At 33.6% G+C, this 17,718-nt stretch overlaps 2 protein-coding genes across 3 annotated transcripts in view; one reads left to right on the plus strand and one right to left on the minus strand.

The window, feature by feature from the left end:
* Positions 1-1,436: 1,436 nt before the first annotated feature.
* On the minus strand, positions 1,437-12,024 carry LOC148623337 (kelch repeat and BTB domain-containing protein 2-like). 2 transcript variants are annotated; one of them, XM_088565129.1, is made up of 2 exons: positions 11,940-12,024; positions 1,437-3,525 (listed from the first exon to the last, which is right to left on the minus strand). In XM_088565129.1, the coding sequence occupies exon 2, from the start codon at positions 3,509-3,511 to the stop codon at positions 1,583-1,585; it is 1,929 nt and encodes a 642-aa protein (XP_088421255.1). In that variant the 5' UTR covers positions 3,512-3,525; positions 11,940-12,024; the 3' UTR covers positions 1,437-1,582. The 2 variants fall into 2 exon arrangements, with proteins under 2 accessions (XP_088421255.1, XP_088421256.1); XM_088565130.1 differs by lacking the exon at positions 11,940-12,024 and adding an exon at positions 4,787-4,922.
* A 1-nt stretch (position 12,025) lies between these two features.
* The window catches only part of LOC148623338 (dipeptidyl peptidase 3-like), a 60,955-nt gene continuing 55,262 nt past the window's right edge, over positions 12,026-17,718 (plus strand). Inside the window, exons 1-2 of the mRNA XM_088565128.1 lie at positions 12,026-12,076; positions 17,379-17,540. Coding sequence (XP_088421254.1) covers positions 17,382-17,540 — 159 coding nt within the window. The 5' untranslated portion in view covers positions 12,026-12,076; positions 17,379-17,381. The remainder of the gene's footprint in view (positions 12,077-17,378; positions 17,541-17,718) is intronic.

A 17,718-nucleotide genomic window follows, 5' to 3' on the forward strand; every position in this document is an offset into this window, starting at 1 on the left:
AAAAATGTAAAACTATTAAATTTCAAAAGGAACACATTGACAACTGAATCATAAAAATTGGATCAATAAATTTTTCCAATCAATTCTAATGATAATACCCATTTGCCCTATTTTAGCCCCTTATTTTTAAAAAGGGGTGGGGCAAAAACCTCCAAAAACAATGGAGTTCCCTGTCGTGTACCTAGGAACAAATGTGTTAAACTTTTAAAAAGATCAAGTTATTGTGAATAAATGAAATTTTTTTTGCAGCCATATAAAAAGGAATAGTAATATTACTATACTAAAAGAGTAACTTCACACAGATCTGTTCACTAAATGTGTACTGATGACAAGGCAAGGACTAATTGCATTCTGATGATACAAATTTATTATACAACTGAAAATTTATAGCAGTGTTAAAATTAAAAAGCAAAGAAAATGGAATGTTAGTATCAGCTTATTTAATGGAAAAATCATTTAAACCCTTAAAATATTTAATCTTTGAACAAAAAAGGATATGAACACAGTGATGAAGAACATTAATTACTTCAGAGAATGAATCTGTATTAATCATAGTAAATGCAGAAAATAAATGCTATATGTTAATTGTATGTTCTTGTAGTTATGTCTTTGCATTGTTTCCATGATTCCAAACATATTTCCGGTGTCTGTAGATATTTGTGCATGGGTCTCTATGAAATTGTTTTGGGGGTTACAACCTTTGATGTTTGAGAAAAAACATTTTGGTTTTCTTTGTATACAAAAATGCAGCTTATTTCTTGATCATTTTCAATGGGGTTTAATCTAAGGGATTCTACACATAAAACAAGATTTTCCATTCAATTTTCATATTTAAGTAAGTCCAAATTGCAGTCTGAATTTTAAACTTTTTTGGATGTTAACTAAACATTTTTTACAGGTATTATTGACTTTGATGGGTATGAAAAGAATGTCATAAAGACAGGGTCAATGTCATGGTCAATGTGGACATCATAAAGACAGGTTCAATGTCATGGTCAATGTGGACATCATAAAGACAGGTTCAATGTCATGGTCAATGTGGACATCATAAAGACAGGTCCAATGTCATGGTCAATGTGGACATCATAAAGACAGGTTCAATGTCATGGTCAATGTGGACATCATTTATTATTCACTTTTTTATCATACACTCTATCAGTAAAATTTAGTATATGCATATAGAAATCACTTTATCCATTTAATCTCATATAAGTCTAATTACAAGTTTTTAAGCTCTTGACCATTTCCAGCCAGGTTAAATCTTATGCTGTGTCAGACATTGAATTATAATCCATAGTCACAGCAGAATCAAGCTTGAATGATGTGTAACTACATGCCCCAACAGTTCATGGTTCAACCTCTGTTTGCATCAATCTGCAAAGCATGAAGCATTTCATTGTATAAAGCCAAAAAGAGCTTAAAATATATAGTAGAATTTTTCAAAGAAAGACTTTTAACTATTTCAAATCAAAAATAGGCAGTTTATACTAAATTAGAATTGATTATTCTATAACTCTTCTATCCTAATTAACCTTCACAGCTTTCCAAGTGTCACTACATGTACTAACAATGCAATAAATATTTAAGTATCTACGTCTGGTCTAAAGACCTGAGAAAGTTTCCTGGTATGAAGTCGAGCAGATATACACTGATAGTTCTGACATGTTCCAAGCATCCTTTCAATAACATTCCATCGATTTGATGCAAAATCAAGTTTACATACAATGTTGTAGCGACAGATCCTTGTAAGCCTTCTATATTCTACTGTTCCACAACAGTACAAGGCACCACTGATCATATGGAGTCCAACATTATACATTTCCTCTGGTAAGTCTGGTCCTTGTCGCCACTGATTGTCTGATATGTTGAATATTTCTACAGACTTGAGAGCTTCTCTACTTATTGTCTGTGAGGAATGGGAATAGATCTGACCTCCAGCAACATAAATTTCCCCCATCACCAAACAAGCACCAAATTTAAATCTTGGTGTTGGCATTCCTGCTTTAGATATCCAGTTTCCTTTTACTGGATGATACATAACAACTAGGTTGTGAGCACCTACACCAGTTCGTCCCCCAAGTAAAAAGATATACTCCTCAAATACAACCGAACACAAATCAACAAGTGTTGTAGGTAGCATTCCTTGGTAACTCCAGCGGTTTTTTTCTATGTCATACACTTCAATAATCTCTGTAGGATGTTGGTTTTCAGTGACACCACCAAAACAATATATCTTCTTTCCTAAGCAGGCAAGAGTAAAGTTTGATTTGGGAAACAACATTGGTGACAAAGAGAGCCATTTGTTGTGATCATTGTCATAACAATAAAAATCCTTTCTCACAATTCTCTCTTCTAGCTCATCAAATGAGTCATCAGAATCAAAATGATCAGAGGGAAAGTCATGGTAAATGTAGTTTCCACCCCCAGCATACAACATATCATGATCTGTAACAACGCATGCTAAATCTTCAACTTCATAATCCCCAAGACGTTTGGCAGTTGGGTAATCTTCCATGTAGAATGTCTCTCGAGTTAAGGGATTATAACAGTTGATACATGTAGTTCGTCTACGATTTTCTATTCCTCCAACAAATAAAATACAATGCTCTGGTTTAATCATTCCTGAACGGAGAGCTAAACTGAAGTTATGTTTGCCACAATACAATTGAGGATTACTTTCTAACCTGATCAAACCCTCAAGCAAGTTTACACATGATTCTGAATCCTGTATATATTTATTATTCATTACACAGTCCTTCAGATATTTTACAGAAAGAAGTCCAATTCTAATGTGAGGTAACAATTCACTAATCAAAGAGCGTCTTCCCTTTTCATCTTGAGATATCCAAGCCATAATAGCTTCAAATATAACCTCTTCTTGCTCCACATTCAATTCATCACTGCAAATCAAGTCCTTTACTTTATCTACAGACAGATTAAAAAACTCTTCACCACGACAAACTTGAGTAAAGTGTTTCTCAATGTACTCCCTAGCTTTCTGTTGTAAACTGTTACAGTTATGAATATGTGCAAAATTAAAAATGCCAATACAATTTGCATTATCAATTTGTGTTTCCAAGAACTTTGCACATGCTCTTTGTATTGGTAAGATCTGGAACAAAGATGCAGCACTGAGGAGATTCTGGACATTTTCTTGATGAATTTTGATCATACCAGTGTAAGTGTATTCTATAATGTGACTAACAGAATCAAAATCAATTTCATGAAGTTCAATAAGTGACTGCTTACTTTCATTCAAATCTAAAGTAAACATGGCTTTAAAGTATGGACTTGCAGCTGCGAGGACAATTTTGTGACAAGACATCAATTGACCTTGAACACGAAGTGTGATATCCTTGAGTAAATCATTCTCAAACAAGATATTCATCTCTTTAAGAAATGTCCCAGCATACATTTCATTTTGAAAGAATACTGATTCTTCATTCTCATACTGTAATTGGCACTCTAAATCATCTTTCTCAGAGGAGCAACCCCCAATACTTGTATCCATGGCAACTATAGCATCTATAAATAAACAGATAATTAACTAATAATATTTGTGATAGTTATGATGGATTAGATGTGTCCTTTAATTACTAAGTACTTACATTTATAGATCTGAGACAAACCAACCATTAAATCAAAACAAAAATGCTAAATATTATTTCAAAACATGATTTCTTAATAAATTAAAATAAATATGAAATATTCAGCATCAGGCAACAACCATTAACCCTGTGCAGTGGAGGTAAAATTTATATAAGGACACTTTTATACAAAATCTCAAAATATTGCTTAATTGTGTTAATTTTGTTCTGATAAAATGTCTGCTTAATTAGCAAAGGTTTCAATGCCAACATAAACAAATAGTCTCATCCCCTACTGACCTGAATTTTTCAGCCCCCTCAACAAATTGTGTTTTGATTTTTTGCCCAATTTAGGTCAATTTCTTTAAAGTTTACAGCATTTTTTACTAAAACTGATAAAAAATCAAATTAACTCTCCCAAGTTGAGAATCTAGGACCCAAAGTACATCAACATGTAATTGTCAGTGACTGATAAACATTGTAAAAATAGAGCATCCAATAAGACATTAAATGATACCTCAACATGCTGCAAAACTTTTTGGGGGGTAAAAACAAATTAAAATGACTTCTGTAAATACAAAAGTACCAGTCACCATGGTCATATATATTGCAAATTTCAATATGCTGTACATGTGTTTCAGGGAATAACATCTCATCATCAGCATTAAAATCAAATATATAGGAAGACCTAAATCCAGAAATTAATTGTACAAACATATACAAGAAGTACTCCAACCACATCTATCAAAATAGGAAGCCAAACTGAAATTAGAACTTAATCATGTTGATCTGTATTTTATTACACTCAATAACAAAGTTTGAAAGATATCAACTGGAAACTGTTCAGGGGTGGACAGAGAAAATACTGTGCCACTCCATGTGGTGGGTATTAAATCTTTATTATTTCTGGTCAGATTTATGTAAGTGAAAAAAATAGAAATGAACAAAGTGAACTTCACTTTACTATAAGCTATCTTTTTTTTCTAAAAAATGTTTTAGACCTTGAATTGTGAAAACAGAGATATGTATGTATATGTATATTCCTCCTGAAGTTGAAGACTATCTAGAGTAACATCATTTAAGTCATAACTTTATTATTTAGAATCATATTTAATAGCTAGGTTTTGATCGACTGATGTAATATTGTTGCCATTTTGTTAAATGAATGTCTTCATTCTTCCAATTAAATTCCATCTTACCAACATATGCTTATAACTGTTAACAGGTCTATGTCACAAATGGCCTCTTAATTTGGTTCCATACATCTGTCATACTTCGGGGTACATTCTTTGTGTTATATACTTAGTGACAGCAGAAACACACCTCAAATACTGAAATATTCTATTAAAGCTATTAAAGGGATTCAGTACAATGGTTTTTTTTATTTGGGTACCACGCATTCAGAAACCATGCATTCAGAAACCATGGATTCAGAAACCATGGATTCAGATACCATGGATTCAGAAACCATGGATTCAGAAACCATGCATTCAGAAACCATGGATTCAGAAACCATGCATTCAGAAACCATGCATTCAGAAACCATGGATTCAGAAACCATGGATTCAGATACCATGGATTCAGAAACCATGGATTCAGAAACCATGCATTCAGAAACCATGCATTCAGATACCATGGATTCAGAAACCATGCATTCAGAAACCATGCATTCAGATACCATGGATTCAGAAACCATGCATTCAGATACCATGCATTCAGAAACCATGCATTCAGATACCATGCATTCAGAAACCATGCATTCAGATACCATGCATTCAGATACCATGCATTCAGAAACCATGGATTCAGAAACCATGCATTCAGATACCATGCATTCAGAAACCATGCATTCAGATACCATGCATTCAGAAACCATGCATTCAGATAATGATGATCCTACACAAATAATGATTAATAAGGAAAATTGGATTTAACCTTGGTAAATACATGTATGCATTAATTTGTGTGTACAAGTCAATAATTCATGTAATTGAGCTTTTTACATGTAAAATAGATATACAAGTAATGGTAATAGTTGTCAGGCTTATAGGACAGTAAAGCCTGATAGTCCTGGCTGGAAACCTGGACACATGTGGGGCTAATGAACCAAAAGGTGATAACAAGTCCAGCACCTTAACAACTCTTCCACTCTGTCTCTTATTTGTACCAAATTGTCCAGACCTATATTTTTTAATTGGTTGCCTATCAGTAAATAGAAATTGACACCAAAAGTGAGTTAGGTTAATATATCTGTCAGGGAGGCACACAACTCACAATTGACCTGAAAATACTTTTTATGTAATTATCCATTTTTATACATTTCCTTATTCAATTTGATTGTGTGAACCAATTCAAATAATTAAATTCAATAATCTTCTTGAATATATTGGTTTGTTTGTTTTGTTTGTTGGGGTTTAACGTCCGAGCAGCAATATTTCAGCTATATTCAGACGATGAACATGAAATGGATGATAAAATGAACATGAAATGATGATGAAATGAAAAAAGGGATGGGACACAAGGATAATGGGGTCGAGAAATTTTGATTGCCACTGGAAATAGGGAGAGGTGGGTAGGGTTGGGCAATTTAGCCTCCTGTGGCGGGGCCCTATGGTTCCTACTCCGGAAGAATACCACAGTAGGGTTTTTAACGTGCGAGGAACGTAGCATCATTCCCAACACGGTGCACCACTATGGTTTGTGGTCAGGTTTTCCGTATTATAGTCTGACAACCCCAGCATGTAACACACCAGGGGTACCCCATTCCACCACCTGGGGCACACAACCCAGTTGCTCTGTGGGCAGAGCGCCCTAGCCCCCGGCTAGGGTTCTGAGCACTATTTAGTCGCCTTTTACGACAAGCTTAGCGCTGCTGCAGGCCTATTCTTTTGACACCCGGACCTGCACGGGGGTGAATATATTGGAATGAATAAGCCTTTATACATTTTGAATCTGTGAAAGACAACCTTTACAACTTAGCCTCGGGTTATTTCAACTGGTAAGAATAATTTAGCTTTTATTATACATAATTACAAACAGTTACCTTTTGTTCTTTTTATCTAAATATATATAATCTTAAAACTATCATATGGATTCTTTTCTCTCTGTCGGTCTGTTTGCATTTTTTATCTTCTTGATTTTTTTCCCCAGTATAATATCTGACGTGGCTGTTCATTTTTTTTTTAAATTTTTTTTCTTTACTCTAATCAGTCCTGGATTTTTAAAACCAATCCTGATTTTTTTCTACCACTTGTATCCTGCCTTTTTTATTTATATTATTGTTAATCCTTGATTTTTTGAACAAGTTTTTTTTTTTTTACAAATTGGTTGGAACAAATCGAACATGGGACAAATTGACCAGACACCTTTTTAACCATACATCATCATCCTGCCTTTTTATTTCAAATTTGATCCTAGCCCCCCCAATAAAATCAAATGGTTGCTCCCAAATTATATTGATTATTTTTTTTACTTTTTTCACAATGAAATATTTTAATTTTCATTTTTTTCTATGCTTTTAATAATTGCAATTAATAGGGAGAACACAAACCAACAAAACAAAAGAATCTCCTGTACTTGGCGATCGAAATACTGGTATACCAGAATACTGCACAATACTAATATAAAAAATATTCCAGTATTGTCCATGGAGTGATAGATCTGTGCAGAAGCTTGTCATGTTTACTGAATGATGGACATAACGATTAGATGGCCATTTATGGTCCAGTTACATTTAAAGTAAAGTGTTTCAGAAAAAAATACAAGCCATGATGAGTAACTCCACAAAAAAGCACTATCAAATTCACAGAACGTGTTTACATAACAATTTAAGGTACAATTACAATACCAATAAGTGCAATACTAGTATACCAGTACTGTACAAAATTTTGAAAAAAAAAATCACAATACTGGAATATATTTTATAGCAGTATTGTGAACAATACTGGTATTCCAGTAATTTGATCGCCAAGTACAGGAGATTCAAACAAAACAGAAACAGTGAATTACTGTACAGCTTGCACTATATTATGTTCACCGAACTAATAACAAAGGGCCTGGCTCTACATGTAAATATGCTTCTTTTATATATTTTAAGTAATTTTAATTAAGTAATTTTTACACATACATGTACAAATGAGATTTATATCCCAAATGTGTATGTGGTGACCATTCACAGGGGGTGGATATTTAATCCCTTTTTGAGGGGATTAGGTGGATATTTAAAAGAAAGATAGACGATCACTAGGTTTAAAAAGTAGAGACTATGCATGGAGTGTAATATAAAGTCCCTGGTCCACGTTATCATTTCAATACGGACCATAGGAACAAATTTCAGTTGTTCATGCAAAGAAAAATGAAAGAGTGATCAAGGGAACCAAGGTTACGGCAATAATCAAAAGAATGCAATCCAGGGACAAAGACCAGACATACACAACAAAGAACATAAAGCAACTAAAATCATACACTCAAAGTAACAAAAGCAAATGAGCAACTCTGACTCCACTAAAAACTGGGAGCATGGACCAGGTGCACCGGTAAGGTAAGCGTCCTCTGCTTTTCTGGAAACACCCGCCGAGTTGCCCATAAAAAGTCAAGTCCGGGGTAGACAAAGGAGGAAAGCAAAACTAAGAACCATTGAATAAATCAGTTTTCATGGTGCAGATGGATACACCATAGCGATCCATAAGTTCATGATGACGACCATAAAACTTCTGTAGTGATGACTTCAATCGTGTAGCAACATAACCCTGTTCCAGAAGCCTATTTGTTAGAGTTTTAGTGTGATACAAAAAGTCTGCATAGTTTCAGCAAGCTCTGGCATAATGTATGAGTTGTGATATGAACAAATGAAGGGATGTTGCCACAGATGAAAGGAAAGTTGACAATTCTGAATGAAAAGTCATCACGTTTGTCGTAAAGTTCGGTCAATAGTTTTCCTTTACATCGATTTCTAAGTGTAGGTCAAGATATGAGGCTGACCTAACAGTGTCTGTAGTATTCTTTATCTCAAGTTCTTTGACGTAGATGCGATGTATCACATCCCCAAAATTAGGATTGTTTAAAGACAATATATCATCTATATAGCGGAAACTGAGATTAAAGGACCTAGCCAAACGATATTCTTTCTTTCGGATCAAATCAGCTATAAAGTCACCCTCATAAGAGTGAAGGAATAGGTCAGCAACTAAAGGAGCACAATTTGTTCCCATTGGAATGCCGACTGTTTGTTGACAAACATGTCCACCACACTGGACAAATAGGTTGTCGATTAAAAATTCCAGCATTTTGTAAACATCTTCCTCTGTATATTTGGAAGATGATTTGGAATTATTTCTTAGAAAGTATGAGGAATCTCTACCAAGAACTATATATTTGTATCTAGGTGTACCATCTTTTTTGGAAAAACAATGATGTATAATGTTTTAAAGTCAGGATTTTAACTGAATATGGGGAATAGAAGTATACAGTGTTGAAAAATCATAGGTTTTAATGCTATTATATTCAGATAATAGTCTTGAACTGATTGTCTCCAAAAGATCTTTCGAATTTTTCAGGATCCACATTGAATTAATACCACTACGGGAGTAACAAGTGTTGTGGTACGACTGCAGACCCTCTTTGACAGTTGTCAGTATAGAAGTTAAAAGTTTTGAAAGAGGTTTGATGGTAAATTTTGCAGATTCAGCTATGAAATGTTGTTTGTATGGATTTTCGTGGAGTTTAGGAATCCAGTACATAGACAGTAAATCACAATCATCGTCCTTGGTAGAAAGACCAAAAGAGGATAGCACAGATTTATGGTTTTCAACAATCTCTTCTTTGGAGAGTGTGGTAGCAGTATAGGTCTTATCACTGCTATCATTTTCTACGTCTAGCTCTGATAATAAACATTTGATGTAAAACACTTTGCAGACAAAAACAATGTTGTTTTGGGCTTTGTCTGCCGGTACGACAACATATTTGTCATGTATAGTAGACAATGTTTTTGCTACATCGGGGTCTTTGAAAACTGATGTAGTTGTGGCACTCATTGACCTACTTAAAACTTTCATTCTTTTCAAAATTAAAGACCTCAAGGCCTTTAACCACTCTGACAGAGAATCAATGTCTTCTTGTTCTCGTTTCATCCATTTTCTTGCATAGTCCTCGACAGCATTCATAAGAACTTTAAAGTTATAATTCCAATTTATGGAGCGTTGTTCACGGTACTTGGGACCTTTAGAAAGGATATTACGCAGAGATTTGTTTTCGATGATGGTTAAATCTCCCATAACAATGTGACCAGAAGGAACATATTTGAATGGAGAGTTTTTGCAAGAGCAGTCAGGTGGTTTAGCTTGAAGTCCTCAATCATGAGATTCTGCAATAGCCTTTTATAATTGAAAATTTTGGATGCAATGGGTGAAATATAAGAATATGAAATAATTGGTATGGATTTGTCTTTGAAATATGGGGGGAATTTTGTTGGTGATGTTTTTGTGATGGAGAATGTTGGCCAAATTAATTGCATCTATACCTTTGCTGACAAACAGTAGTGGAAGAAATGATCGTTTTTCTTCATCTTGACTTTTCACACAAACTGGTTTAAATAGTCTGTGGAAACCAATATCCAAAATGATGGTAACAAGTCTGTATAATAATGAAATGGGGTCAGAAACAGGAGTGTCAAGACTTGTTTTGTAAAGGGAGAGTAGTAGAGTAAGAGATATAGAATAAAATTTGGTTCTAATGTGATGAAGTCCAAGAGGTTTTTGTATGAAAGGAAGGAGACCATCTATGGAGACATCATGTAACTTAGGTGATGTATAGTGGCGATGGCCATGACTCCTTTCCTGTCTTGGATTTTTGTCAAATTCATCACATTTATGCTATTGTTATATTGGCTTGAAAGGTTTCCTATACTTTTGATGTTGTCATTGCATCCATAAGGTATTGCAGTACCTAGTCTACGTATCCAGTACTCCTCTCTTTCCCTACGATAGTTTTTACTTAGAACGGGACAGTTCGTAGGACAGTAAATTTTTTCTAAAATACGAACTTTCATAGAGAGGATTGAATGATTTTGTTGATTAATGTGTTGATAAACTGTCAAGAATTTGGTGGTGTTAATTCCTGAACCATGACCGCACATTCTTTTGTTTAATCATTCTTGTGTTTCTCCAACATATACTAAACCACATAAGTTGCATTCTAATCCATATATTAAGTTTGTTGATTTGCAACTGAAGTCATCGTGACTTCTTGTATAGAAGGTTTTGTTTGTAAGGGAACTGCAGAAGTAAGAGTCGGTTATAAGAATGTTGCATGTTTTGCAATTTTTAATTCCACATTTTGATATGGTACAATTCAATTCCTCATCGTTGTAGTCAAATATATCATTTAAAGTGATGGAACATGGTTTGATAATTTTGAAATAGTCCGAATTTTTGTACTGGAATATATAGTCTGCAGACTAAACGTGTGATTGGATACTTTTAATTGAATTGGTTGGGGCACTTTCCATACCAGATGTGAGTGTGTTAAGATTCCCATCTGGGGACACCACATTCTTATAAGACAACAGAGTGTCCGATCTGCTGTCAGGTTCGGAACTTTTTATAATGGGCGACATCCAAGCCACTTTTTCTTTCATTCCTCTTGTTAAAACCATTAATTTTTAAAAAAAGTGTATTACTGGGTTGATGATACCCTCGGGGACAAAATCCACAAGTAGAGGTATCGTCCCAGTGGTGTGAAAGCAGGCACGTAGCCGAGGCCAAATTGAAGTGTAGGCAAAATTACGGCAGGGAGTCCAGGAGGCAAAGCCCCCCTGAAGCTCTGCGGAGATAAAGTTTTAGAGCATCATTTATGCCTCTCCTGGATGTATTAAAAAAAAATATAAAAAAATTGGCAAAATTAAGTGCAGGCAAAAGCTTTTTTGCCTAACAGCAGCTACGCGCCTGGAAAGAGTAATCATCAAGGGAACCAAGGTTATAGCAGAAATCAAAAGAATGCAATCCAGGGACAAAGACCAGACATGGAAAACAGACATACACAACAAAGAACATTAAGTAACTAAAATCATACATACAAAGTAACAAAAACAAATGGGCAACTCGGGCTCCACTAAAAACTGGGAGCATGGACCAGGTGCACCAGTAGGGTAAGCGTCCTCTGCTTTTCTAGAAACACCCGCCGAGTTGCTCATAAAAAGTCGAGTCCGGAGTAGAAAGTGTCATAGACATAGACTGAAATGAATGTAACTGTAAGATCGATCAATCCCGATAACAAAGTCATAGAATGGTTTTGATGAAAACGACAAAATTTTAAATTACAAAATTTGGCATTGTAAGTATTTTGAATTAAAAATACCATTCACAGTTTCTGCAGGGGATCAATCTTCAGGGGATATGGTTTCTGTCTGTAGCTTTTGTTTTGCGGTTTGAATTATCTCCCCTATCTAACACATTGCACTTCCTTTTACAAAGTGAAAGTACAAGTTTTGGCGAGTAAGGAAACTTGAAATATGAAATTTGAATTAATACTATTATCTGTTGCTGTAAAGATTTTTTGTTATTAATTGTTTATTTATATCCTTTCTTCAGTCTTCTTTAGTCTTCGTGATAAGTTTTCGTCGATTCAAATATGAGCTCAATTTCATCACAGTCAATGGCACAAAGCACAATTTATGGTTGGTAAATGTTCAGCAATGATGGGCCACTTGGGCTTTGTCATACATGTTGAACATTGTCAGGCCTTGTACTAAGGCTTGTCATTAGTAACTGTGGGTTTAGATTGTTGAGCAATGATGGGCCATGTGCTGGTACCTGATTGGTCTAAAAACAGGATGGGCATGTTGCAATAGCTTTTTGGTTATAGTTTTACTGAATGGATTTAAAAATTCATGGATGGGGAGCCTCTTCAGGCTAGTTGTCTACACATCCAGTTTGCATCAATAACATAAAGGGTTGTGATGGAAAAGTCCGATTCGTTTTGGAAACATTGTTGAACTTATCCACAAATGTGTCACTATTAATGACATTGGGAACTGTTTTCACATTTAACAAGTCATATAAGTAATATTGACTGGTGCCAAAGTTGAAGCATCGTCTTTACCAGATGTTTCAAAATTTGGTAATAAAATCTTGGACGAAAATGTAAATATCTCTGATCTCTGAAAATGAATTTCTCACACTTCCGTAAATTACTTTCATCACTATTCTGTATATTATTGACTCAAACTGGATGTCTTGACCATTAGCTTGTAGAGGCTCCCAGTCCACAAATCTGTCGACCAGGAGACACTGCCTTAAAAAAAACTAAAAGGGTTTCTAAAGAAGAATAAAAGTGATTTAAATTGATTAAAAGATTTTTGAATAATAGATCAAAAATCTTTATGAATTTTTCGACAAAAAATTAGTAATAAAAAGGGGGAGATGTCGATGAACAAAGTTTGCTATTGATGAATGTCTTATATATGCCAAATATCGTCTATTTATTCTTAAAGCTTGTATTTATGGGTACAATATTTCAATATAAAATTAATATCAATTTGAGTTAGAAAAATCTTGATAGGACAGACTTTTTTGTTACACTATTTGTGCTGTGTTTTACAGGGATACGGTAACAAAACACTACATATCTGAAATGGATTTTATTTCTGTCAGAATTCCTCAACATGTTCTTAAAGTTGACACTATTTGATGTAATTTGATGAATACATTTCAAATAAATTCATAATCTTGACAGGACTTTTTCTAACAGAAAATATCCCTTTTGGCAGAAGATATGTGCACAAACAAAATTAAACATTTTTGATGCACTGTAAACTATATCAATCAGAACGCTTATCTGGAAAAAAATAATAACAATAAAATATACAAAAACAACAATTTCAACTTAACTGTATAATAAGTAAGTACACTGCCTAAAACTAACTTCTTTATCTATATTGGAATGGTTCGAAATCAGAAACAAATTGATTGATTTTATGCAGTACATCATTATGTTAACACCTATAATATTTATAACATGTTATATCATGTTGTTTACAAATGTATATACCATAAATGTTGTAACTGGGTCATAACCATATTTCCTTTATGAGTTTGTGCCAATACATTATTTGTATTTGTTTTATTTTCTAAGTGGTAAATGTCTATCAAAAAAGTTTTACATATTCTGGAAGCTGTACTGATAGGTGCGTTTGATATAGAAATAATTTAATTTTGAGTATGTTAAAGCGGGATATCTTTACAGGATGAACAGGCCATGCATGAGAGCATTGTAATTACTAACTGTTTGTAAATATTAAGCAATGGAAGGCCCCTGGAGCATTGTCATAACTAACTCTGGGGAAATATTGAGCAATGACAGTGTTATTTCTTCCAGTGTTGTTGCATAGTCATCCATTGCTTTTCTCAGCAAGCACTTGTATGACCTCAAAAAATTACAGTCATATTGTCATCTTTGTTGTTCCTAGTATTTTCTGCATTTTCTGCATTTTCTGTGATAACTTAGGTTGAAGATAACCAATTGTCATGAAATTTTGAAATATTGTTACTTGCTACAAGTGAAATATTGCTATTTAAAATAAGGACCAAAAGGGGTAAAATAGGTTTTTATTTAAAATTGATGTAGGATATTTGTTTCTCATATGATTTTGACAGTTTTTTTTAATTGGTTTCTTATAAATTATAACAAGTTTTAATTAGCATTTTAGTCTATAGGGGGCCAAGTGGGGACACATCCTTAGTTTAAACTTCTTTTATTTCTGGTCCAATTTGGATTTTTTTCATTGGATTAGTTGTGGAAACCCTTAACTGTATTTTTAAATCAGTATTGGAATAATTCTGTTGTTGACTATCAAGGGGTCAATGGGGCCAATAACATCATTTTTACATGTGTCTCCAAAGGCATAAGGTCTAGGAGTTAAGTCTGTCCATCTGCCCGTAGCACGGTCAGTCTGTAACACAATAAGATATTAGCATGTCATCCCAACTCCTCTAAAACTGTTCAACGGAAATACATGAAACAGGGTATGTAACAAGAACATCATAATTAGTGCATATTATCAGGAAATTTGATTCTCGAAGTTTTATTGGAGTTGACCCCTTTGAATTTAGATATTTACCATTAATCTTGTATCAGCTTGTCATTACAACTCCTCTTAAGCTTCCCAACAGAATTTCATAAAACTTTATTTGTAGCAAGAACACTATATATAGTTGTACTATTTTTCAGGAAATTTTGATTCTCAAATTTTATTGGAGTTATGCCCCTTTTAACTTAGATATTTACCATAAATCATCATATATCAGCTTATTATCACACCTCCTCTGAAATTTCCCAACAATTTCATAAAACTTGGTATGTAGCAAGAATACTATATCTTGTTGGGCATATTATCAGGAAATTTTGATTCTCTAATTTTTATAGGAAATATGTTGTGCAGTGTGATGCAGGTTCAGACATCCATTGGTCTAGCTTGTTTGGAAGACTGAATTCTTAAAATTTTTCATCTGATTTTAATGATTTTTTTTGTAAATTGTTCCTCTTTACAAAGATTTTAAAAGCATGCTATCAAATCTAATCTATTATTAACCATTTTTGTGATTATTGGATATAAAGCAATCCATGAAAGCACCCTGAAAGCAGAACTTTTGGATTTATGATCCATTAGGAACCTTGGGTCAGGAACTTCTCTATTATTTCTGAACACTGCACAAAAGTCAAAATGTAATTCCTTTTGTATCATCCAATACCTTTTTTATAACCACTAAATATTTTTCTGACAATTATTTGGCTCAAAAATATTCTATTATTTCTGCAAATAAAGATCTACACATGTCTTCAAATCAAGGAAAGATTTGAGGGACTGCTTTTTGGCCTTGATAGATATAAGTAATAATTTTACATTTAGGGAATTTAGTTCTTGCAATAATGTGCCAGAATCATTAAATGTGCAGCGTGTGTTTCATTAAAAAATAATTATCAGTCAAAACCTTAATCCATTCATTAATATATTATTATTAATGAACAGTAAGTGAACAGCAGTGATTTGAACCAGTAAAATTAGCGGAAAAGTTCAAATTGATTAAAAGTGTAAAGGAAAATCTTATGTCCATAGGAAATTATCATCTTTAGCTGATATTTGTTCCATTTGAGTATAATTGTTGTGTGGGATAAATACTCTATTATAATAGTTTTTGAATGGAAATGCAAATTAACTTTTTGACAGCCTGTTTAAAAACTTGTGAAAATACTTCAGAAATCAGTAGTAAAGATTGACACTCAGTTCATACATATATTTGGAAAAAACAGTTTTAAATATAACGAGAATTGGTATGGTGTGTGTGTCTAAGAACAAAAACCCCACCAGGAGGTAAATGTCAGCCCAATGCCACTCATTGGTCTCCAAGGAAACTTTCATACCTCAGGGCAGACTGCAACTGGCCCCAAAACATCATTATATACATGTAATATGGGAAATACTAATCTATAATTACAATTTTATTTTACATCATGTAATCTTTTAAATTTTGTTCTTGCTACAATAATATTCACAAGAATGAAAATCACCCAGTGCTTACAGCAATTTGATAACTTAAATTGAATTTCAAAATTTTGTGCAATATTGTATCCAAACCAGTTGTTGTGTCCATAATGAACTGTAAAATGTCATTGTGTTTAAGTGACACTATTTCTTTGAAACTGTGATAATGTAAAGGACTAAGTCCTCTTGGCAATTGCTTCTTCCCTGTTTTTATGGAATGTCCTGCCTCTTCTATTGGATTGGACAATATGTTCTTAGCTCTAACAAGTTTTGGTAGACCCCTTGTTACTTCGTTCTCAACTATACCCTGTTGTAAAAATCTAGTACTGTAATCCAACACATTAACAAATGATAAACCATACAACAGTTCTGTCAAAAAAATAAACAAATCTGAGTGACTTGATAAGTCTATGATGTAATGATCATGATTAGAAAAGAGAAGAGAATTATTTATTTATTTATTAAGATGCCAAAATTGGAAGAGAATCCCTTAAAATATTCTTACAATGATTTAAACATTAACAATGATTATAGAGGTAATGAGAAACACTTGGACATACTTTATGTACTAAATAGGTACATTTGTATTTCATTCAATCTAAAGTATGTGGATGATTTCACATCTGTTTGTAAGTGGAAAGATAGTCGTAAGTAATGATGTCATGATAGAAAGTAGTATTGTGATTGTATTTCTGTTAAATAAATGTGCTTATCGTAGCTTATTGACTACAAGTATGTGTATGGATAATATTTGATAAGTACTGGTCAATACTTTTAGCCAAATTAAGCCATTTTCAAAAATAGGAACATACATGTACTTACAAGTACAGCCGCTGCCTAAACTACAAATGTAAATTCTTTGTTGTCGGTGTATTTTATCCAACGAAAAGTTCTACTGGTATTTGTAAGTTTTGCATATTGATTTCTGTTGTGGGAGAGGTATTTTCTGTTGTGGAAGGAGGTATTTTCTGTTGTTGGACAGGTTGTTGGAGAGGTATTTCATGTCTAACTGTTGTGTGGAATGCAAAAATGTCTAAATAACTGTAGTTATCATAAATACATTAAAATTTGACCAATAACAACGATGTCTTTAAATGCTTCAAGAGAAACAAAGTAATCTGCATACATTCAAAATGCCCCAGTTGAAAGCTGATAGTTCTTTAGTTGTTGGTAGGGATTGACAAAATTGGATCTGTAGTTGATGAGAAGTAAAACAGTTGCTTATTTTTTTTTTTTTTTTTCATCATTTTTTGCAGAAGATGAGTACAGACAATTCACAGTATATTATCCAGAATGATACAGGAGTGTGTGTACTTGACTGTCAGATGGCTTTTAATGGCTTAACTGAAAAGGAGAGATTGTATGCTCACTACATATCCCAGGCTTCCTGGTTTGGTGGGTTAATAGTCCTTGTTCAGGTAAGATTGATACCAAACATTATTCATGTGAAAAATGTTCTTGATAGATTAATAACTGATAATGTTAGCAATATTAATGGTTTTGCTCAACTACAAAAAATTAGGATTGTATAATGGCAATATAACATTGTCTTTGTCATCATCTGTACATTTGGTCTCAGGACATTAATTGAATAAG

This window comes from Perna viridis, chromosome 2 (assembly GCF_037379345.1).
Source record: "Perna viridis isolate PV_CMFRI_1.1 ecotype Kerala chromosome 2, ASM3737934v1, whole genome shotgun sequence".
Classification (NCBI taxonomy): Eukaryota; Metazoa; Mollusca; class Bivalvia; order Mytilida; family Mytilidae; genus Perna; species Perna viridis.